The 25747-nt window shown below is 41.8% G+C and overlaps 1 protein-coding gene across 2 annotated transcripts in view; it reads left to right on the top strand.

Annotated features, from left to right (window-relative positions):
* The window catches only part of LOC144494781 (lysine-specific demethylase 4C-like), a 386490-nt gene that overhangs the window by 85793 nt on the left and 274950 nt on the right, over positions 1-25747 (top strand). The window contains exons 6-7 of one of the 2 annotated variants that reach the window (XM_078214103.1): positions 17306-17355; positions 25495-25598. In XM_078214103.1, coding sequence (XP_078070229.1) covers positions 17306-17355; positions 25495-25598 — 154 coding nt within the window. Of the gene's footprint in view, positions 1-17305; positions 17356-17650; positions 20756-25494; positions 25599-25747 lie in introns of those variants that run through there. The other variant, XM_078214104.1, reaches the window with a different exon arrangement.

Below are 25747 nucleotides of genomic sequence, written 5' to 3' on the forward strand. Positions count from 1 at the left end.
TCCTTGGTGCAAAGGAAATTGAAGGGAGGTTTGATTGAGCTGTGCAAGATTATGAAAATTTAGGTAAGATAGACAATGGAAATCTCTTTCCATTAGCTGAGTGTGCAAGGACCAAGGATCGCCGATTTTTGGGCAGGGGAGAAGTGAGAATAGAATTTTTTAATGCAGTGGGTGGTAATGACCTGGAACTTTACTGTCCACGAGGCATTAAGCTGAAACTATCCATGATTTCTAAAGAATATTGAATGGGCATTTGAAGAAATAAACTTGCAGGTTTATGGGGACTGAGCGGTTGGAGTGGGTCTAACTAGATTACTGTGTGGGGAGCTGGAATGGACTCGAGGAGCAACTGGTCTCCTTTTTCTGTCATACATGATACTATAATTTCCGATGTAAGGAGGTGTAATCATAAATGCCAGTACTTTGTTGTTTCTCTGTGACCTGCAGTCATTCCAGCATTGTCCACCTTTAATTCAAAAGACATAATAGCACTACTCTTCCAATTATAGTAGCAGCAAATGTTCACAGGTCTACTGCTGTTGAACAGTGGGATCCAAAGGATATCCTGAGATGTACACGTGCACGGTGCTTTGGCAGAAACTTCCAGCGGGCAGTGATATGCTGCCCAGATCCCTCTGTATATTCCTCTGACACAGTAGCCTTTTTAACAGAATTGACTCCGCTGTTGGAGATTTGTCCTGAACTTGCCCAGAAATTTGCACCAGAATGCCTCAAACATTTAATCACGGCTGAAGGACCTGAGTTGCAACTGATTTACAGTGGAAGATGAACCGGGACAAACTTTTTCTTATGTTTAAAAAAAACCTGCTGAACAATCCCCACCCTGAACATCAAGTTCAGTCATTTCAACACATTTAAAAACTGGAATGAATCCAAAACTCCGTAAACCGCTGTATAAACAATTGAGAACACTCAAAATCACTTGTAAACAATTAGAAGCAAATATAGAAAACAATAGAAAGTGTTTAAAAGATTAGAAATTGTTTCTTATTTTACTAGACTACACTTGCTGTAGAATGCGCTTTACCATGTATTTGTTTTAAGTACTCTTTCAATTCATGTCAACACTTTTGCTTACATTGCATTAAAAGTTATAACGAAAAGAAACAATTAAAAGTCTTTGAAAGATTAAAATTTATCTAAAAAATGCTTAAGAACTTCAAGGCTGCTGGACCTCAGCCTTGATTTTTGTGTGTTCAGGTCCTGGAGGATGGCACGGTGGCACAGTGGTTAGCACTGTTGCCTCGGTGCCAGGGACCCAGGTTCGATTCCCATCTTGGGTCACTGGCTGTGCAGAGTCTGCATGTTCTCCCCGTGTCTGCGTGGGTTTCCTCCGGATGTTCCGGTTTCCTCCCACAGTCCGAAAGATGGGCTAGTTAGGTGCATTTGCCATGCTAAATTTTCCCTCAGTATACCCGAACAGGCACGGAGTGTGGCGACTCGGGGATTTTCACACTAACTTCATTGCAATGTTAATGTAAGCCTACTTGTGACTAATAAATTTAACTTTAACCTCGAGGATCATTCCTTCCACTGCTGACATCAAAGGGTTTCTGTTTACAGCTTTTCTGCACCTTTTTAGTACCTCTCATGTACCCCGAAACTCTGGAAGAGGTAAGGCTGCAGTTCAAATCGTGGTCAGAAGTGAGGACCTTCGCCTTGCCACTGACCTAAAGAACTGCATCAATATTTTCTGTGATATTGAGAACTTGCTTTACAGTTGGAGCAATTTCTTCTCAGTCCCAAAGAAAGGTTTGCAAACATATAGCACTGAATGTCTCAAAGTGCTTTACAGTCATTGAAGTACTTCTTGAGGTGGAATCACTGTTGTAATGCAGGAAACAAGGCAGCTAATTTGCAGTCAACAAACTCCCATAAAACAAATTGATATCTAGATTATCTGCTCTTTGTGATGTTGATTTAGGGATAAATATTGGCCAGGACACTGGGGTAACTCTTTTGCACTTCTTCAAAATAGTGCCATGGGATCTTTTTGTATCCATCTGAGCAGGCAGATGGGGGTCTCAGTTTAACATATCACCTGAAATTTGGCACTTCTGACAGTGCAATCCTCTCTCAGTACTACACTGGAAATCAGCCTTGATTTTTGTGTTCAGGTCCAGGAGTGCTCGCTGGAGGAGGGTGCAGCAGGAGCAAATTGATGTAAATTTACAATTTTAAAAAATGAACAAAATGCATAAAGTATTCTGGTTGTCAGACTGTCTTTGTGCATGCTTGAAAGTCTCAGAATTAGATATTTTTGTCTAATGTATAACTGGAGGATATTTGCAATCTGTGATAGATATTGTTGCAAATCTATAGTTAAGCACATTAGTATCATAATTGGGATGTGGTTGTCTAGGCAACATTTCATCGTATTTCTGACCAATGCTGGCTGTCAATGCCTCAATTTTAAAATTCTCATCCATGTGTATGAAGCCCTCTGTGGCATTGCCTCTCCTTATCCTCCAGCCCTGCAATACTTTAAGTTAACTGCATTCCCACAATTCTGAATTTTTTGCCTATCCCTGGCTTCCTTTGCTACACCATCAAATAACTGCCTTGGCCTTAAACTCTGAAATTCGCTCCTCCAACCTCTACCTCTTTCTCCTCGAGGTTGCTCCTTTAAAATGTATCTTTTTGACCAGTGGCTCGTAGCTATTGTCATATCCTGTTGTGGCTTGGTGTAACATTCTGTTCAATAACATTCCAACAAAGCACCTTGGGTCATTTTACTAGTTTTAAGACTTTATAAAGGCAGGTTGTGTTGGTTAAGTACCATTGGTGTTGTACTTCAGAACTTCATTGGATGAATTGCCCCTTGACATTCAATGGCATTATCACCGCTGAATCCCCCACTTTCAACACCCTGGGGGTTACTATTGACCAGAAACTGAACTGGAGTAGCCATGTTAATCCTGTGGCTAGCAGAGCAGGTCAAAGGCTAAGAACCCTGTGGCGCGTAATTCTCCTCCTGACTCCCCAAAGCCTGTCCACCATCTTCAAGGCATAATTCAGGAATGTGATGGAATACTCTACACTTGCCATGATGAGTGCAGCTTCAACAACACTGAACAAGCTTGACACCATCCAGCCTACTTAATTGGTACCTCTTCCACAAACATTCAATCTCTCCACCACTGAAGAACAGTGGCAACCATGTGTTCCATCTACAAGATGCATCGCAGGAACTCACCAAGATTCCTTAGACAGCACCTTCCAAACACATGACCACTACCATCTAGAAGAAAAAGAGCAGCAAATACCTGGGAGCACCACCACCTGGAGGGTCCACTTCAAGTCACTCGCCATCCTGACTTATCACCATACCTTCACTGTCACTAGGTCAAAATCCTGGAACTCCCTCCCTAACAGCATTGTGGGTGTACCTACACCTCAGGGTCTGCAGCACTTCAAGGAGGCAGCTCACCACCTTCCCAAGAGCAACTAGGAATGGGCAATAAATGCTGGTCTAGAAATGGACATACATATACCCCATAAATGAATATTTTTAAAAAACTTAGTCATAGAGTTTTGCAAAACAGGGAGATAAGGAGGTTAAGAAGGCAGATGGGATACTTGCCTTTTTGGCCTTGGCTTAGAATATAAGAGCAGGGAGGTTATGATGGAGCTGAGGAAAGAAAGAGGCCCATCGAGTCTGAGCTGGCCATCAAGCACCTTTCTATTCCAATCCCATTTTCAAGCACTTGGTCCATGGCCTTGTATGCTATGTTGTTTCAGGTGCTCATCTAAATGCTTCTTAAATGTTGAGGGTTCTTGTCTCTACCATCCTTTCTGGCAGTGAATTCTAGATTCCCACCATCCTCTGGGTGTAAAAGCTTTTCCTCAAATCCACTCTAAAGCTCCCACCGCTGACCTTAAATCTACGCTCCCTGGTTATTGACCCCTCGACTATGGGGAAAATGTCTTTCTATCTACGTCCCTCATAATGTTGTACGCCTCAATCAGATTCCTCCTCAACCTTCTCTGCTCTAAGGAAAACAACCTCAGCCTAACCAGCCTCTCCATCGCAACATCCTGGCGATTCTCCTCTGTACCCTTTCTAGTGTAATCACATCCTGCCTATAGTGTGGTGACCAGAACTGCACACAGTATTCTATCTGTGGCCTAATGAGCATTTTATAAAGCTCCATCATACCCTCCCTGCTCTTATATTCTATGCCACGGCTAATAAAGGCCCTATGCCATCTTAACCACCTTATCTCCCTATCCTGCTACCTTCAGGGATCTTCGGACATCATCCCAAGGTACCTCTGGTCCTCTGTAATTCCTAGCATCCTCCCGTTCATTGTGTATTCCCTTGCTTTGATAGTCCTCCCAAAATGCATCACCTCATACTTTTCAGGGTTAAATTTCATTTACCACTGTTCTGTCCATCTGATCAGCCCATCTATATTGTCCGGTGATCTAAGGCTTTTCTCCACACTATTTACCACACCATCAATTTTTGTGTCATCTGCAAACTTACTAATCATACCTCCCACATTCACATCTAGATCATTAGAATCATAGAATCCCTACACTGCAAAAGGAGGCTATTTGGCTCATCGAGTCTGCACTGATCACAATCCCACCCAGGCCCTAGTCCCGTAACCCCATGTATTTACCCTGCTAATCCCCCTGACACTAAGAGACAATTTAGCATGGCCAATCAACCTAACCCGCAGATCTTCGGCCTGTGGGGGTAAACCAGAGGAAACCCATGCAGACACAGACAGTGACACAAGCCGGGAATCGAGCCCGGGTCCCTGGCGCTGAGAGGCAGCAGTGCTAACCACTGTGCCACCATGCCGCCCCATTAACAACAAACAGCAAGGGACTCAGCGCCGATCCCTGTGGTACACCACTGGACACTGGCTTCCAGTCAGAAAAACAACCTTTGACCGTTACCCTCTGCATCCTGCCACTAAGCCAATTTTGGATCCAGTTTGCCAAATTACCCAGGATCCCTGGGTTCTTACCTTCTTGATCAGTCTCCCATGCGGACCTTGTCAAAAGCCTTGCTGAAGTCCATGTAGACTATATCAACTGCACTGCCCTGATCTGTACACCTAATCACCTCCTCAAAAAATTTAATTAATTTTGTTCGACATAACCTCCCATGACAAAGATGTGTTGCAGCCTACATCAGTGTTCACCTCCATCCAGTTGGCAAACGTTAGTACTGGAGCCAATCTTTGCCCAGTCTTACATATTTGTGTTAAACATTGACAAGCTTACACTACACTACACCTTCTAACTCGACCACCCACAATGTCAGTAAATGTTTCATATTTATATATGCTCAAGTGAAACCCCAGATATAGATAGAGTGAATGCAAGCAGGCTTTTTCCGCTGAGGCTCGGGGAGAAAAAAAACCAGAGGGCATGGGTTAAGAGTGAAAGGAGAAAAGTTTAAAGGGAATATTAGGGGGGGCTTCTTCACGCAGAGAGTGGTGGGAGTGTGGAATGAGCTGCCGGATAAAGTGGTAAATGCGGGGTCACTTTTAACATTTAAGAAAAACTTGGACGGGTTCATGGATGAGGGGGGTGTGGAGGGATATGGTCCTAGTCAGTGGGACTAGGCATAAAATGGTTCGGCACAGACAAGAAGGGCCAAAAGGCCTGTTTCTGAGCTGTAATTTTCTATGGTTCTATAATGCCCACTATCTGCATACAATTTAATACAATTAATAATTAGTGTGACAGCTGGAGTGTACTTTTATACTTGGGGGCTATAATAATACTGACTGATCGTAAAGTCACCAGTTGGAGTTTGTATTCGTATGTGATGCTATTTATAACTGATGATGTCTATTGATTATGTTGCACAATGTACAGTACATGAAGATAGCTTGTTACGGAAAATGAGCAGAGGATTTAACGAAAACACATACAGAGATACACCTTTCAGCTCAGTTTTTGTGGACTGTACACTGAACTGCTGTTCCCTCTTGAGAATGCATATACAATCCTGTGGTTTGAAATGCAGTGCTTCACTGCCATCTACTGGATGGTATATTACAGTACATAGGATTATCTAACCATCAAATCCACTGAAGTACCAGAAAATGCATTCTGGCTTTACTAAAAAACATTTCAAATCCTTTTTTCCCCCAGCTTCTATTCAAGCTATTATGTTAGGAAGCACAATTTTCAGCACAAAAGTAATGTCCAAATCATTTTAAAACACAGGTGATGGAAGAATAGCAAATTATTTATTTTTTATGTTGGGAGTACCAAGCTCAAGCAGCCCAGCAAGCAGAAAAATCCCCAAATCTTGGTCTTGAGTACCTTATGAACAAATGCGAACCATTAATATGCCTCTGCTTTCACACTAGCTGTTAACATATGAAAAGGATGAAAGAGACCATCAGGAGCACAAGACACCATTTCCTTTTGTTGTTGACTGCATGTGAAGAGATGGACAAAAAGTGAGAAATCTGTCCATGTGAAACAAAAACAGATAATGCCAGAGACACTGAGCAGGCTGTGCAGCCTCTGTGGAGAGAGCAGACGAGATGAGGCAATTGATTTGCTATCAGTGCTGACTCATTTATTCTTTCAAAAGATGCTGCCTGAGCTGCTGATTGTTTGTGGCACTTTCTGTCTGTTTCCTCTTGAGGGGCAGCACGGTGGCACAATGGATAGCACTGCTGCTTCACCGCTCCAGGGACCCGAGTTCGATTCCCGGCTTGGGTCACTGCCTGTGCAGAGTTTGCACATTCTCCTCGTGTCTGCGTGGGTTTCCGCCGGGTGCTCCGGTTTCCTCCCACAGTGCAAAGATGTGCGGGTTAGGTGGATTGGCCTTGTTAAATTGTCACTTAGTGTCAGGGGGACTAGCACGGTAAATATGTGGCGTTATGGGGATAGGGGCTGGGAGGGATTGTGGTCGGTGCAGGTTTCTGTACTGTCGGGATTCGATGATTCTGTGATATGTTAGAGTATTTGCAGTTATGAATTCCTGGCAAATTGTATTTGAAATAAATGGATTTTTGACAACAGTTGGAATTTTGGCATTTATTGCGAAAGGAATAAAATAAAAGTAGGGAATGTTGCTGCAACTGTGCAAGGCATTAGTTTTGGGCCCCTTACCTGAGGAAGGATTGCATTGGAGACACTTCAGAGGAGGTTCACCAGATTGATTCCAGAGATGAGTCTTTTGAAGAGAGATTGTGCAGTTTAGGCCTATACACTCTTGAGTTTGGCAGAATGAGGGGAGATTTAATTGAGGTATGTAAGATGCTAAAGGGGATTGACAGCGTAGACATAGAGAGGATGTTTCCTCTTGTGGGGCAATCTAGTTCGAGAGGTCATAGTTTTAGAATAAGGGGTAGCAGATTTGAAACAGAGATGAGGAGAAATTACTTCTCTCAAAGGGTGATGATTCTGTGGAATACACTACCTCAGAGTGGGATAGATGCTGGGACATTGAGTAAATTTGAGGTGGTATTGTAACAATTAATGGGTTGAAGAGTTATGGAGAATGGGCAGGAAAATGGAATTGAGGCAGAGACAAGATCAGCCATGATTGTATTGAATGGCGGAGCAGGCTCGAGTGGCAGAATTGCCTACTCCTGCTCCTAGTTCTTGTGCTCTTAAAAGCAAATTCTGCAGATGCTGCAAATGTGAGATAATAAGATGCGGAAAATACTCAACAGGTCAGATAGTATTTGTCGAGAGAGGAACATTTAATGTTTCAGATTAATGTTTCAGAACTGGAAAAAGTTAGGTATGTGATGGGTTTTAAGCAGGTGAAGGGGGAGAAGAATAAAAGGGAAAGTCTGCAATAAAGTTTAAAGTTTATTTTATTAGTGTCACAAGTAGGCTTACATTAACACTGCAATGCAGTTACTGCGAAAACACCCCTAGACACCGCGCTCCAGCGCCTGTTCGGGTACGCTGAGGGAGAATTTAATATGGCCAATGCACCTAACTCGCTCGTGTTTTGGAGGGAATCCACACAAGACACCGCGAGAATGTGCAAACTCCACACAGACAGTGACCCAAGCGAGAATTGAACCCAGGTCCGTGGCGCTGTGAGGCAGCAGTGCTAGCCACTGTTACGCCCTAGAGTGTGGTAGAAGATAAAGAGGTATTAGGTGGCAAAAAAGATGGTGGTACACAAAAGGAATAATATGGGGCGAACAAAGAAACAACAGACGAGTCTGGAGGAGGTACAAATGGCATGAACCGAATCAAGTACAGCTGCTGCCTGGAACAAATGGAAGAAAAGGCTTATGATCTGAAATTGTTCAGTCAAGAAGGCTGTAAAATGCACAATTGAAAAATGAAGTTCTGCTCCATGACCTTCATTGGAACAGTGTAGGAGGCCAAGGAGAGAGGAAGGGAATTAAAATGACTAGTTCAAGTGCCATGCTTAAACACTGTATGAAGATGTTCTACAGAGCAGTAATCAAATCCCCAGTGTAGAGGAGACTGTGCCGTGAGCAGCTTATACCATGTCCTAAATTGAAAGAAGTAAGTAAATCACTGTTTCACTTGGAAGCAATGACTGGGGCCCTGGATTGTGGGAAGAGAGGAGATAACAGGGTATGCGTTTGCAAGGGAAGGGGATGAGGTGTTGGGGTGATTGTTGAGTGGACTAGCATGTTGTGGAGGCAACAGTCCCCTTTGAATTTCTGAAAAGGAAGATGATGTTTTGGTGGTAGCATCACACCAGATGGAAGATGATCCTTCGAATGTGGAGGCTGGTGGGATGGAAGTTGAGGACAAAAGAAACCCCATTCTGGTTCTAGATGTGAGAGGACCAGGCAAGGGCAGAGGTGTGGGAAATGAGACTTTCACCTGGTGGACCCTGCTACTTTTGGATTCAGAAGCTATAATAAAGGATTATTCTCCACTATCTTCTGTGCATTTCTCCAAAACAACCCTCTTACCCAGAAAGTAACCTTAGTTAATGACCAAAAATGTGGGATTGCGCCACTATTAACAGTTTGATCATTTCCTGGTTTCCATTTGGAAACTTAGCAAAGAGAGGACACACTGCGTTTTGAACCTAGCTATTGTAAAATCCAAATAAATGAATACATTCGCGGTAGCATAGTGGTCCTCACACTGCTCCTCACAGGTGGAATGCTCTTTCAGAGAGTCGGTGCAGACTCGATGGGCCAAATGGCCATCTCCTGCACTGTGTAGGGATTCTATGGTTCTTGTCACCAACAGTGTCCTCGCTAAGCTGCATACAAGTGAGCATGACTGTGCAACAACTGGACGCGCAATAAAAGGAAACATTGGTCACCACTTGGTATTCCCTTCACTGAAATCCCAGTGACAACAGTGTACACTTTTGGGGCATGGCTGGATTGTGCTCGACTAAGAAACTGCAGCTTCTAACTCTAGCAGCAAGAGTCTTGCTAACCTGTGTGTCATGGGCTGTGGGAGCGATGGTGCGGACTTCCCACTGCTGGGTGCGAGTAAATATTCAGGTATTTGCCTGGGATTTCTTCCCCTCTGTGCTTCAGATTCCTTTGCATTTAGTTTCCTTGCAAGCGTTGCATTTGGGAAATAATGGCCATGACAGACAGAGGGCACAGCACAACAATATGGTGCAGTCACCGGAGCCACAATATACCACAATTTTGAAATACTTTGCTTCCTTTCTTGAAAATTTATAACTTGATGTTGTTTTTCTTATTTTGAAGAGCAGCATATGTTCATAACCCCAATGGTGCTAATATCACCTACATTTATAGGATTTTGTAAAAAGCAGAGAGATTTAAGCTGGCTGGCAGGTCAGGCAGCATTTGTGGAGTTAACATTTCCTGAAGTTTTAACTCTTTCTCTGCATTGATGCTGCCTGACATGCTGGGTATTTCGAGCATTTTTGTTTTTATTTCAGCTTTCCAGCTGTAGCCTTCTGCTTTTGTGAGCTGGTTAGACTGTGGTTGGAAGCATGTTTTGATCATTACTGATTTTTAAAAATATGTATTTTTTTAAAAGTGAAAATGCCTTCAATTGAGAAACTAGAACAAATGAAGTATAGGTGTTTCATTTAAAGAAAATGTTTGGTTTCTTCATGTGGAACAAATTGATCTTTGTTGCAAAGTAAATGGTATCAATTTGCCTCCTTTCTGTAAATACAATTATCTCCTTGCATTTATATCTTGTTTATAAGTGAAGATAAAAATAATCGAAACAAGAAATGGCAAGAAAGCATTCAGTAGTTGGGTCCTGAATGTTCTCTTATCTAGAAAAGCAAATGGTCTCCTGCATTGAAATAACATTTTCTTGTTTGAATTATTATTATCTTGTCACCACTTGCTTGCTCTAGGTATTAGTTATGTAGCATTTTGTAATCAGTCTTTATCTATCATGGTGGCATTTCATTATTGCTGATTGAAATCAGCGTACTTCCCTGTAGCATTATTGACATAGCGTGAATGTCTTAGACGTCTGCAGGTCTTTGTTGTGGACTGATTTACTCCGGTATTTTACAGTGCTGACCTTGTTGAGTACCTTTCATTCACTTGACTTATTTGCTGAACAGGTCCATTTGCTTTTGAGGGAAAGGCTATTGGGAAACTGTTTTAGATTGGGATTGCTGCAATTTATAATCAGGCTATCGTTCGTGGATGAACAGATACACACACTAAATACAGAAAATAACATCAAATGCAAACATTCCCCAGCTAGTCCTCCACAGGAGTGACTGGTCCTAACCACATTAAATTTCACAGTTGAATTTCTGATCTTTAATCCCACATCTATGCCCCTCATTCTGATGGACATTTAAAAAAATCTACCCTATCCCTCTTTTCATGTATTTTAATGTCTTCCCTAGTGCTGCAGCTTCCTCTGTGACCTTTGTGCTCCTCCAATTCTGGTCTCTTATGCATAGCCAAGTTTCTTTGCTATACCATTGGCGACCATGCCCTCTGCAACCAGCCTTAATGTCTGTAATCCCTAAACCTCTCCAGCTCACTACCTGTCCTCCTTTAGGGCATACCTTAAAACCTACCTCCTTGACCAAATATTTGGTCAGCTACCCTCAAGCTTGTTGTGCTTCACTGTCAAACTTCATTTCATGATGCTCCTGTGAACCTCGTTGGCTCATTTTGCTATGTTGAAGACACTATATAAATGCATGTTGTAGCTCTAACGAAGGAGACTAGATTTTCAAGTCAGTCTTTGTATTGCCTTTTCTCATACTAGGAAAGAAAGATAGTGAATCTGCACTCTTTCTAAAGTCTAAATACTGCTGCTATGGCATGGTGCCCATGATGGCTCTAAGTAAGATATTTTTAAGATTTCATACAAGTCTTTGGCGTACTCCCAAGCGCGTCATTGGCGTGCTTCCCCGGCGCGCCTTTGGCGAGCCCCCCCCGGCGCGTCTTTGGCGAGCCCCCCCCGGCGCGTCTTTGGCGAGCCCCCCCCGGCGCGTGCCTTTGGCATACTCCCCAAATCTGTTGCTGGGGTACCAGGAAGTTAGAGGTGCTTCTGAATTCTCTGAGATCCTGGGCTCCACCTCGTGTCAGAAGTTGGTTAGTGCTGTTAGTCAGGATTTCAGTTGCTACCTGCACAGATCTCCTCTTTCCACTAGGCGGAGTTCGATCAGTTTAAAAATACTGTGTACAGAGATGAATATTGTAATTGACAAAATCTTGGACGTTGTATTTCTTTTATTTTACTTTGCAAGTTATTTCAGCTCGGGATACATTGTTTGCACATGTATGATGCAGTATGTCAACTGGTATATTTATTTCTTTGGGCAAGAAATGTCTGACGCAACGTAACTCTGGCTTTAGAATTGATTGCTATGGGAACATATTCACTTACTGAAAGGCTCGATTTTCAGGAATGCAACCACAACTTAAGTGAGGACTTCCTGTAGCTTCATTGAATTCTTTGATGTAGTAACAAAGAAGGTTGATTAAGGTAGTGCTGTACATACTGTGGGCCACATGTGAACTTCTGGATGGTATTCAAAAGTGCCACACAGGAGGCTTATGGATAAGGCAGAAATTTGTGGGAGGTCAGGGGACAATGATGATATGAATACCAAACTGGCTCAGTGACAGAAAGTAAAGGATAGATGGATGTTATTTGAACTGGAAGTTGATTTGCAGTGGTGTTCTGAGAGGGTCAGTTTTGGGTCCATTGGAATGGAGAATATTTACTGTACAGAAGGAGGCCATTTGGCCCATTGTGTCTATGCTAGCTGTAACAGAGCTATCCAACCTTAATCCCACTTTCCAGCTCTCGCTCTGAGTGCATATCCCAATTATTTTTCAATGAAACGCGGGTTTCTGCTTTGGCCGCACTTTAAGGCAGTGGGTTCCAAAGCCCACCATCCTCTGGGTAAAAAGAACTCTCCTCAATTTCCCTCTAACTCTTCTACCAATTACTTTATGTCTGTGCCCCTTTTTTAGTGACCTGTCTGCTAATTGAAATAGATCTTTTCTATTCATTTTCTCTGGGCCCCTCATAATTTTATATCCCCCAATGACCCTCTCCGCCGCCTCTGTTCCAAAGAAAGCAAATCCTGCCTGTCTAGTTTTTCCTCTTAGCTGGAATTCCCTATTCCTGGCAGCATCCTCATAAAGCTCTGTACTTTCTCTAGTGAAAACGCACCTTTTTGTTCTGCGGTTGCCAGAACTGCACACAGTACTCTAGCTGTAGGAAAATTAGGGTTTTACATAGTTTCCAGCATAACTTGCTTGGGTTCCATGTCTTGGGTAAGGAAAGTATCCTGTTATGCCACTCCAATGATAAGCACTCCAAGGTTCCTCTGATCCTCTATACTTGGTCTCCTGCCATCTATTATATAATATGATGCCTTGTCTACTTTCCCCAAATGCACTCCTTCACACTTATCTGGGTTGAATTGTATATGTTGCTTTTCTGCCCTCCTGACAAGTCCACTGATATCTTGCTGCAATCTACAGCTTTCTCTCAAGCACAGTGGTGCACTGCTGCTTTACAGCGCCAGGGACCCGAGTTCAATTCCTACCATGGGTCACTGTCTGTGTGGAGTTTGCACGTTCTCCCCATGTCTGCGAGGGTTTCCTCTGGGTGCCCCGGTTTCCTCCCACATTTTGAAAGACGTGCTGGTTAGGTGCATTGACCTGAACAGGTGCTGGACTGTGGCGACTAGGGGAATTTCACAGTAACTTCGTTGCAGTGTTAATGTAAGCCTTACTTGTGACTAATAAATAAACTTTAACTTTAAACTTTTCTTTCTCACTGTCAATCACACAGTCAGTTTTTGTGTCATTTGAAAACCTCTTGATCATGCCCCTGATATTTAAATCCAAACCTTTGACACATACCCCGAACAACAGGAGACACGGTACTGAGCCCTGTGGAACCATACTGGAAATGACCTTCCAGTCACAAAATCACCATCCACTATTACCCTTTTGCTTCTTGCTGCCGAGCCAATTTTAGATCCAATTTGTCACTTTCGCTTGGACCATGATCTTTTCATTTTTTGACAGTCTGTCATGTGGGACCTTGCTCAATTCAGTGTAGACCACGTCAAATATGTCACCCTCATCGACCCTCCTTATTACCTCCTCAGAAAATTTAAACAAGTTAGAAATGACCATCCCTTTACAAATCCATGCTGATTGTCCTTGATTAATTCACACCTTTCTAAATGACGATAGTTACTGTCTCAGAAGTCTTTTCAATAATTTGTCCACTATTGAGGTTCAGCTGACTGGTGTGCAATTACATGCTTTACCCCTTCCTCATTTTTTAGACAACAGTGCAGTGTTAGCATCCTTCAGTCCTCTGCCTGTATGCAGAGAGGATTGGAAGGTGACGGTCAGAACCCTTGCTATTTATTTCCTTGCTTCATCAGTAGTCCGTTTGCTCTTTATGTATTTATAAAACATCTTTGGGTTTTCCTTGATTTTACTCGCCAATATTTTTAAATGTCCATTCTTTCCTAATTTTCTTCTTCGTTTCACCCCTGCACTTTCTATACTCTAGGCTTTCTGCAGCGATGAGCTCCAACATATGCTTCTCTTTCTAGCCTCAACTTTGTATGGTCTTTGACATCCAAGGGGCTCTAGATTTTCTATTAGTGGGAACGTGTTTGTTCTGAACCCGCTCTGTCTCCTCCTTGAATGCCTCCCATTTGTCTGACTGTTTCCAATCCACTTTTGAAAATTCGCATCTCAGCCTAGTAAAACTGGCCTTTCCCCAACTTAAAACATTTACTCTTGGAAAATGAAGAAGATAGATCATAACTACACGAAATCTGGATTATGACCACCATCACTGAAATGTTTTCCCACTGATAGTTCTTCTACCTGCCCAGCTTCATTCTCTAAAACAAAGTCCTGAACTACTGCTCCTCTTGTTGAGCTTGGCCAGTATTTAATAAAAAGACTATTGAGTGCATTTTCAAAATTCTGCCTCCCCTATGCCTTCTAAACTGATTATATTCTAGTTAATATAAAACTCCGTTAATACAGCCTTTATTGTTCCTGTATTTCTCAACAACTTGCCTACATATTTGCTCTCTATCTCTGACTATAAACTAAACCTAGCCGTGTGATTGCCTCTTTTTGTTCTCAGTTCAACCCATGTGGCCTCATTTGTTACGCCTTCTAGCATATCATCCTTCTATCAGCTTTGATGGTTTCTTTTACCAACATTGCAACTCCGCTACCCCAATTTATTTATCTGCCTCCCTATTGCATCTGAAAATCCTGTAACTAGGAATGTTGAGCTGCTGTTGCTGCACCTTTATGCCATATTTCAGCAATAGTTGTGATACAATACTTCCAAGTGTGGCTGTTCCCTCAGCTCATCTCAAGTCTCTGTACATTGAAGTATTTAAGGGGAGTTGGTGGTGCAGTGATAATGTTGCTGGTGTGGAATCCAGAGGCCCATTCTAATACTCTGATGACATAGGTTCGAACGTCATTGTGCTCTGACCAAGGCCGCAAGAAACTACAGAGGGTTGTTAATATAGCCCAGTCCATCACGCAAATCAGCCTCCCATCCATTGACTCCGTCTACACTTTCCGCTGCGTCAGAAAAGCAGTCAGCATAATCAAGAACCCCATGCACCCCAGACATACTCTGTTCCACCTTCTTCCATCAGGAAAAAGATACAAAAGTCTGATATCACGTACCAACTGACTCAAGAACAACTTCTTCCCCGCTGCCATCAGACTTTTGAATGGACCTACCTTATATTAACATTATATTTCTCTACGCCCTAGCTATGATTGTAACACGATATTCTGCAGCCTTTCCTTTCCTTCTCCTCTAGATACTCTATGACCGGTATACTTTATCTATAAATGTGCAAGAGACAGTACTTTTCACTGTATACTAATAGATATGATAATAAATCAAATCAATGACTAATTTGCCTAAGAGCCATTCAGTTTAAGGGTAATTCGGAATGGCCAACAAATGTTGGCCTTGCCGGTGACACCCATGTCCATGAAATAATTTTTAAAAAAAAGGTATACACCACTAATCACTGAACAACCTCCTTTTCTAAATTTGAGCCTTTGTATCCTTGGCCTTCAGGTTTCCATCCTCCTGCCAAATGAATTTAAACCCCAGTTGCATGAGTACATGACAATATTGGCCCTGTTCCTGTTGAAGTGTAACCATGTAGAAGTCCCACCTCTCCCAGAATTAGGATTAATTCATACCTTTCTAAATGACAAAAGTTACTCTCTCAGAAGTCTTTCCAATAGTTTGTCCATCATTGAGATTCGGCTGACTGGTGTGTAATTACTTGCTTTACCCCTTCCTCATTGTTTAGACCCTCTCTATAGAGGGTCTACCCTCTAAATTCACGAGAAACAAAAGTTAAGTGTGATGGACTAAGATCTCACCCTGTCTAGAATTTTAATAAAATGTATGGAGATATGCTCATTGTTATCTCAAAAAAAAAAATTCAAACTGTTCAGAGACCTGAAATGTCTGTATCTATGTCTGTCTGTGACACTGAACAAAAGAGGCTACTTGGCAGTATTGGACATCGTTACCCCTGAAGAGCCACTAACAACGCTCTGTAGCACAGTGGTTAGCACTACTGCCTCACAGCGCCAGGGACCCAGGTTCAATTCCGACCTTGGGTCATTGTCTATGTGTAGTTTGCACGTTCTCCCATGTCTGCGTGGGTTTCCTTCAGATGCTCCAGTTTCCTCTTACACTCTAAAAATGTGATAGTTAGGTTGATTGGCCATGTAAGGCGGGGGGGGGGGGGGGGGGGGGGGGGGAGGGTGGTAGCAGGGCAAATACGTGGGGGTTACGGGGAAAGGGACTGGGTGGGATTGTTGTCCATGCAGGCTTGATGGGTTGAATGGCTCTTACTGCACCGTAGGGATTCTATGATTTTCTGATTCTGAGGTGTGGAGGCAACATTGCGACCCTCCTCCCCCATTTTGAGCGCTTGCAAATAAACTAACCCTCTGAGTCCATTCTATCTTGGGTTTGCTGTGAGGTCATTAATAGAAATTGAATTGCACCAAAACCAAGGGTCTGGGAAATATACCACTGCTTATATAGAGGGTGGTGAGAGGAGAAATGAGTGTAAATTAACTCCTCCTCCTGTTTGTAAAATAAGACTTCACAAATTTAAAGTTTACCAAATCTTAAAATATTAGCCTGTAAACTAAAATTCCTGATTTATGTCAATTGAGGAATAAAAGACATAACTTTGACCTGAAGACATGTTGTTTCGGACTCGGCACGTTAATCCCATTTCTCTCTCCACAGATGTTGCCATATAGAAGGAATGCTGAAATGAGTTTTTATGGAAAATAAATCTATTCATTTAAATATAAATAAGTAGTACATCGTCATGCTTTTACAGGTTTTTCTGGTTTAAAACAATTGATGTAGAAATTTTTTCACCAAATTACTATCCATGCAGAAGTGAATAATGAGTGTCAGCAAGTTGGTGCCAGATTCAACGTATCTTCAGCTGTTTGTGAATCTGACCGAGCGATATAAGGGTCTATAATAGCTGTGGTTGCTGATAATTAAATCGAATAAAGCAGAATAATTGATGCACATGAAAAATAGCACAGTTATTTTTTTTCACTTTTTAACACAAATGGTTACACCAGCACTTGTAAGTTGTGTAAGAAAATATTTACTAGTCTTGTAATTTATGGAAGTGTTACATGTTCAGTCGTTTTATAGTTGTCTTGGTAATGTTGAAAAATATTGCTGTTCTGTATACTTTTGTTATGCTTAGTCTTAGGTCCACATTAAACTACAGGGGAGGAAACTAGATCTGAAGAGGGATGAATTGACATGTCCATTATTTCATTTTTAGGTATACAGTACCTCCAGAGCAAGGGAAGAGGCTGGAACGTCTTGCACAAGGTAATGCGTTTAAAAATTGTTGCCATGTATTTAGTTTACAACTGGGCTGTATCATTTTCATTTTATTTTTGAAATACTCTGGCTTTAGTCCTTCTTTTGGTCCCGACCTATAACTTTTGTCAAGGAGGGTGGGGGTAGGGTCGGGTGCGAGCATCCTCCTGGACATCTTTGTCTTTTCGATGATTTTTGATTACTGCAAGTAATGTAAATCTCTGGTATTAAAGCATCAATGATAACGAGATGGGATTTTATTACAAACTTGCTAATTTGTTTGAATTTACTTCATGAAAATTAGGTGCATTTGGGTTCCTAAAATGTGTTACCCAAGGATGAAAAATAAATGGTGACTCGTGGTACTTTAATATTGCTCATGGTGTGGAAGAATGGAGCACTGTGTTCTGAGTGCTATAGTTTCCATTTTTATTCTGCAATATGCTTAATTGACCCATTGGAAACCTAGTAGGCTGGTGGACAATGCTATGTGCTTCCGCCTGTGGCATCTATTTTAATGCATGGAAATTTGGGCCCAGGTTGCATTGTAAGTACAGCTTTTCTTTTTCATAGGTACTTCATTAAAAAAAAATTCTTTCATGGGATTTGGAATTCACTAGCTAGGCCAGCGTTTATTGCCCAGCCCTAATTGCCATTGAGAAGGTGGTGGCGAGTTGCCTTCTTGAACTGTTGCAGATCATATGGTGTATGTATACCCACAGTGCTGTTAGGGAGGGAGTTCCAGGATTTTGACTCAGCGACAATGAAGGAACGGTGATATATTTCCAAGTCAGGATGGTGAGTGGCTTAGAGGAGAACTTCCAGGTGGTGTTCCCATGTGTTTGCTGCCCTTGTGGAGATGGCATATGAATTTAAAATTGCTTTTGGATTAGCATTTGGCACTATGCCATAGTTGAAAGTCTGTCAAAGAATATGTTTTTGCTAACCTAACATTTGAAAAAAATCAAATTCTGAACGAAGTGTTGCAAGTGCAAATCTGATACATTTGTATTAACTAAATTTGGCTTAATTCAGAATTGCAGTTATTATATAAAACAAAATATGTTGGATAAATCTTGTAAAACTCAACATCATGTAAATTTAATGTTTATTGAGGGCATTGCTGGCTGTTAGAATAAAATCTAAACTCGAGCAGAACTTCTATTTCTTAGTCCAACTTAAAGTATTTTAGCTCATTGAAACAACAAAGATAGCTGTGCATTTTTGAAGCACTTTTCATGACCTCAGGATGTCCCTAAGCACTTTACAGCTAATTAAGTACTTTCTGAAATGTAGTTACCATTGTAATGTAGGAAACAGCAACAACAAATTAATAATGATGTAATGGCCAGATAATTTGTTTTATATTTTGATTTGAGGGATGAATGTTGGCCAGGATACCAGAAGAATTTCCTCTGTTTTTGTCAAAATAGTTGCCAGTGGATTGTTTACCTCCACTTGATGTTAGGAATAGGTTAACAGATCTTCCAATTAAATCCTAATTTAATGTCAATTATTCAATAGAAGTCACTGATATATAAAGGGGTTACAGGTGGCACTGGGGTTGATGTAGAATTGTATGTGAAGTTGGATCTGAGAAACAAAGATAGTTTATGAAGAAGCAGAACTCATGTCTCCTTGACTGAACTGCAACCAAGAGGCTCAAACACTCGAGAGGGCAGACCAGGTCTTGGTTTAATGTTTCATCAGAACGATGGCACCTCACTGTAGCACTCTCATGCTGGAATGATCACCTAAATTATGTGCTCAAGTCTCTGCACTAGAATTTGAACCTTCTGGCTTAGATGAAAGTTAAAGTTTATTTATTAGTCACAAGTAGGCTTACATTAACACTGCAATGAAGTTACTGTGAAAATCTCCTAATCGCCGCACTCCAGTGTCTGTTCACGAACACTGAGGGAGAATTTAGCATGGCCAATGCACCTAACCAGCATGTCTTTCAGGCTGTGGGAGGAAACCGGAGCACCCGGAGGAAACCCAAGCCGGGAATTGAACCTGGGTCCCTGGTGCTGTGACAGCAGTGCTAACCACTGTGCCACTATACAGCCCTGAGTATGCTACCTCTGAGTTACAGCTGACATCTTGTGAAAAATAATCAACTGGCATTGTTTTGGCTTGTTCTTGTCTAGTTCAAAGGAGCTTCTTTCTTCAATACTATCATGCACAAGTGGAAATGTGTATTAACATGCTTTCCAATTATTTCCCAAACAGTGAGTTTATTTTAAAAATTAATTACAGCAGGCAGAATATTCTTCTTAAAATAAATTAAAATACCGTGGATACTGGAATCTGAAACAAAAACAGAAAATGATGGAAAAACTCAGCGGGTCTGGCAGCATCCGTGGAGGGCAAAAATAGACTTAACGTTTTGAGTCCATATGACCCTTCTTCCCTGCATGGAGTATGAATAAGTAGGAAATTTTACAGTGCTGCCCTTAGGCAATTTTAGAAATAAATTGTTTCCAAAGTCCTTAATCAAAGCCGATTGTGCATGTGTGTGCATGGCTCATATTGTCGTTTGAGTCAGAAGGCCGTGAGTTCAAACTGTGTTCTCGAGACAAAGGTGCCTAATCCATATAAAAAGTATGTACAGTACTAATACTATTGGGTGTTGAAATATTGGCTGAATCATTAAAAACAAAGCCCTGCCTGTTCTTTCAGGGGAAGGTGGAATGACTTGAAGAGCAGGGCAGTTCTCCTGGTATCTTGCCCAGCACTTATTTCTCAACTGACATATCGTTGCAGTTAGGATCTTGTTCGACATATGTTGTCGGCTGTTTTTTTTTCTACAACATTTCCCACACTGCAAAAGTTCTTTAGTGGCTGTGAAATAAGTTGAGTCAACATAAGAATGTAAAGGTTACACCAATGCAAGCTTGAGCTCTGTTTTATACATAATGTACATTTGTATTTTTGTATATGATGTACATGTGTAGCATTTTAAAACAATGCTCTATATTTCTTTATCATAATTGTGTCACACATTGTCTAATGCAAATTGTTTGTAAAACTTGTGGGAGGGAGATAAAGAAATACAACCAGAAAATGTTATTTCTCATGTAAAGAAAAAATTCTACAGAGACGGACCGGACCAAGAATTGCACTGTCTCTTCAAGCTGCATGGTCTCATTGAATGTTAAGTTGACATTTCGACTTGGTAGCCTTAAACGTCCTTGATCCTTATTTTAAATGCAGTGTAATATATTTTGTAATTAATTGGATGAGAATCAGGTGGGCTGAACATCAGATAGGTGATCTGCTCACCCAGATTGCTATCCAGGCAGTGAATTAGAAATGTTTGGTATAGATCTTTAATATGTGGACCTTAATAAAAGAGTGCAGCTTCTGACTTTGTGTGAGCAGTGGCACAGGAGCTTTACTTTCCTATAACAACAGCAAATGTGTGGCCTGCATTTCTTCTCTTTGATACTTAGTGTTACATTCATATTTCTGTGTAATTCTTTTGATTTAAAAATGTATAAGGAGCAAAAGCAGTCATTTACGGTGATTGGAGAATTACTCCAGTGTCAAAACATCTGTAACCTCCTCATAGATTTCAACAAAGTCACTTTTCATAGAATCACAGAATCCTACAGTGCACAAGGAGGCCATTTGGCCCATTGAGTCTGCACCGACCACAATCCCACCTAGGGCCTATCCCCAAAACCCCATGCATTTACCTTAGCTAGTCCCCCTGATACTAAGGGGCAATTTAGCATGGACAATCCACCTAACCCGCACATCTTTGGATTGTGGGAGGAATCCGGAGCACCCGGAAGAAACCCGCGCAGACATGGGGAGAATGTGCAAACATTACACAGACAGTGATCCAAGCCAGGAATTGAACCTGGGTCCCTGGTGCTGTGAGGCAGCAGTGCTAACCCCTGTGTCACCGTACCGCCCCATTTTCTACATAAAAGAATGAAGCTAGGGTTCTGACCAACAGCCTCGAGCATAATTAAACTTAGAATGATCTCAGTTTTATCTTAAGAACGTTGAAGAACAATTTGTGGCACTAATGAGTGACTGATTCATTTTAACAACACACAAATAAGTTGTCCTTTAAGTGTTTTGCACTCCAGTCTTTGCAAATAAACACAATTATTTGACTTCCCATGATTAATAAAATTGCAGATTTGCTATCTATAGTAGTTAAATACAAGTCTTGAGACTGTTATGATCCCAGTTGATGTTACAACTGGACAGGAAGATCCCAGAATGGAACCCTCATTCAATAGACTGTAACTTTTACTTTTTTTTTAACAAAATATGAATGAACAGAGCCACATGACTGCCAGTTAGCTTTCAACAACAGAAAAAAAAAAATAGGCGTTTGACTATAATACACAATACTCCTTCACCCCACCAATCTCTTCACAAATGTACCCATTTTAAGGATAACGCAGGTTACAAAATATATCTTGCACTATAATGTTCTCCGTAAATCCACAATCCCGATAAACCAATAGGCCAATTGTGGTCAGGCACACCCCATTCTGAAACCAAGTGGCAGTTGCCACCCAATTGAACTGCTGTAGTTTTCTTCTCAAATCCTCCCAGATGATTATCACACGTGTTTCCAAACTCCACTCTCAAAAGACACGCCTTGGAATCATCTTCCAAACAACGCTTTCTCTCAGGGGAGGCGATGGCCGATTGGCATTATCGCCAGATTATTAATCCAGAAACTCAGCTAATGTTCTGGGGACCCCGGGTTCGAATCCTGCCACGGTAGAAGGTGGAATTTGAATTCAATAATAAATGTCTGGAATTAAGAATCTACTCATGACCATGGAATCATTTTCGATTGTCGGAAAAACCCATTTGGTTCACTAATGTCCTTTAGGGAAGGAAATCTGCCGTCCTTACCCAGTCTGGCCTATGTGTGACTCCAGAGCCACAGCAATGTGGTTGGCTCTCAACTGCCCTCCAAGGGCAACTAGGGATGGACAATAAATGCTGGCCAGCCAGCGATATAAAAAAGGTATAAAGATAGTATTAATGTTGAAATTCTCATTGTAATTTTAGAGTTTGTGTTGCTGTTTGAAGCTACACATTGTTGATTTTATAGTTTACTAATATTAATGTCAAAATAATGTGAGCTGCCAGGTCAAAATGACAAATCATGGGATTTTTAAAAAACATTGAATCATCTTCCTGTTTTCGTTTTCATGATTGAATGTTGGTGGCAGATGTGTGTGAGAAAGAGCGAAGTCAAAGTTTATTCCTGTGGTTATGGCAATCAGTGATATTCGTTCAGAAATCAAGACTCCAACTCCATCTTAGGATTCTTTTTGTGACGTCAGTTTGGGCAAAAGTATAACAACATATAAAGTAGGATCATGAGGAGGCCATTTGTTCTTCAAGTCTGCTCTGACATTCAATACCATCATGGTGATCTACCTCAGTTCGACCTTCTTGCACTGTCCCCAATCTTTTAATTTCCTTTGTATACCTAGCCTTTTGGTGTAGAGAGTTCCAAAGGCCCACAACCTTTTGAGTGAAGAACTTTCTCCTTTTCTTAATTCTGAATGGTTGGCCTCTAGTCTATATTCTCCTCTTGCCTCAGGAATCAGCCTAGTGAACCTTTGTTACACTGCCTCGAAAGCTGATACATCTTTCCTTGGGTAAGGATACCAAAATTGTATATACTACTCGAGGTGTGGTCTTACAGGGCCCAAACAACTGTAGGAGGATTTCTTCACTCTTATTCTCCATTACTTTAGTAATAGAGAATAGGGACCTGGCAGTGACCCCATTTGTTTCTGTTGAGGATGAACTTTCATACTGGACTTGGAGCTGTCAGAATTCCTTTCAGTGGCTACCTGTGAAAGTGTCAAGCTGGCCGTGTTTTTCTTCTGGTGATGTGAAGCCTTGTTCCTCTCTGTAACTCACACCATGGTACATTTGAGTAGAGAGGTACCAATCTGTTTGTGATGTTACGTGAGGGATGAATATTAGCCAGATACACGGGACAAATCCTCTGCTCATCTTTAGAATAGAATCCTCAGACCTTTTTGTCCAACTGAGATGGCAGACAGCCTCAGTTTTATTTTGCCGGGGGGACGATTCTCTGGCCCCATTAACCCCAGGCACAATTCCCACTAGGCCAATGAATTCAGCGAGAGGCCTGAAACGGGATTTGCGCTGGGCGTTAAACAGTTTCTGATATTCCTGGCCTGTTTCACCTGGCCTGATGAGGATTTCGCTCAGAAAGGACAAGAACTTGATCTGAACTCATGAGAATTTAATCTCAATAGTGAGATTAAAGTCAAATGCAATGACCTCCCAATATGCTTCCGTTCAGCCAGCGGGAAGTCACCCAGGCATCAATCACGAAAAGTGGGGACTAGGTGCCATGGACTCTGAGGGGGAATAGGAAGGTGAGTACTGTTAAGCACTCAAGTCCAGGGTGCCCATGACCATATCATCGCTGCCAGGTTGCAGAGGGATGTCCTTCAAGGGAGATGGGGGTTGAGTGGTGTTTGGGCTGGGGTAGAGGGGTTCAGGTCGATGGTTTTCCCCTTGAAAATGGTTACGTGGCTGGTCTCCTCGCTGTAGCTTTAAAAAGCTTTGAGCTGTCTCTTAGCAAGCCAATTTCAAAGATCTCTGAAGTTGCAGGGGCTAGTCTTCTCTATGTAGTTTTATGTAGTTTTAAAAAGCTTTGAAGTTGCTTTGTTCACATTCCATTTCATGCCCCATTAACTTTCGCAACCCGCTTGAGTGACAACTCCGGCTCTTTCAAAGGAGGGGTTATCGTTGTTAGTTTATATAGCCTTTCATAGTCCATTAACAATGAAGTGCTTCCTCAAAAGCGTAGCTGTTCGGTCTGAGCTCATTCTTTAAGGGGATTGTTTTCAACTCTGAAGTGCTTCCTAGAAAGCACAGGGGTACTGTCTGAGTTCGTTTTTTTTCAAAGGGGACTTTTTCTCTCTTATGTCTGAAACAATATGCCTTTACTGGAGGTTGGTTTTAACCAATACAAGCAGCTGGCACAACTCAAACATTACAGTCCAAGGATTCCTCAATGAGGACTTTCTCACAGCACTGTTGAATTCTCTGGACAGTCGTGATGATCACGTTGGGGGGCTCGGAGGCCTTTGTAGCCCGTGGGTGGTCAGGGACACGACTGGACAGTGTCCTGGCCTTGGAGCTGTCATGGTGCCAGGGGGCAGTGCCAGGTTGGCACTGCTGAGGGCAGGGGCCTGAAGGGATGGGGCTTTTGGCAATCCCCTAGCGGGGTGTCGGTCACTTGTGGGGGTGGATGATTGGGTCACCTGATGTTTGCATTGGTGGGGGGGGGGAAAGAAGGATGCCCAACTTGGTCAAGGGTTGGAGGTGTTCCCCATATCTCCTGGGAGGGGAGGATCATGATGTCCGCTGGGAGTGGGACCTGTTACTTTTCTTTGAAATTGGGGTGTCCTTTAGAAAAGGTGCCCTGCTCTCTGAGGAGCCTGCCTTACTGGTTTCTTTAGGTCTGCACATCTCTTTAACGGCAAATAACCCCAACTTCAAAACATATTTCTAAGTGTGGGTGGGTTGCAATAGGGATCCTGCCGGCCCACCCGGAAGGAATCTCACTGCTTTTCCTGCCAGAGCTGACAATTAGAAATGTTTTGCAAGAATTGCACCAATGTCTCACCTGAGAGATGGCACCTTGAACAGTGCAGCCCTTCCCTGATACCGCACTGAAGTATTAGCCTTTATTTTTGTGCTCAAGTCTTGGATTGGGACATGAACCCAGAACCTTGTCACTCGGGCATGAGTGCGGCCAATTGAGTCAAGACTGGCACATGCCAAATCCTCTATGATTAGTTGGTTACATTGTTTTAAAGAACATTTCTTTGGTGCATTGGGGAAAGGTTGAATGCTCATCATTTCAATAGAACTAACGGGGGTAAAAATAGTTAAAATGTATATTTTGAAAAAGAACAAAAATGGAGCAAAACCACTTCAAATTATTTTTGTTAAAATAGCTGTGTAAAAGGTTGTTTTTGGAGTTCCCTTTCTGCGTACACCAGCCACATGTTTCCTTATGATGGGAAGTATTATTTGGCAAACTTGAGATAAGATGAATTACCCTATTGTAATATAAAGAAATTAATTGTAAAAATTTCTCATCTACAGGTTTCTTTCCAAGTAGTTCCCAAGGATGTGATGCTTTCCTACGTCACAAGATGACCCTTATCTCTCCTTCTATACTAAAGAAGTATGGGATTCCTTTTGACAAGGTATTAAATATATGTTTAAAAGAAAATAAAACCATACAAAATGATTATTGTTCATCGGATCTTTGCTGCCCCATAATCATGGAACTATTCTCTATGAAGTGTATTTATATATAAAATGCATTACCTTTTATGATGTCATTTTTATTAGA

Source organism: Mustelus asterias, chromosome 6 (assembly GCF_964213995.1).
Source record: "Mustelus asterias chromosome 6, sMusAst1.hap1.1, whole genome shotgun sequence".
Taxonomy (NCBI): domain Eukaryota; kingdom Metazoa; phylum Chordata; class Chondrichthyes; order Carcharhiniformes; family Triakidae; genus Mustelus; species Mustelus asterias.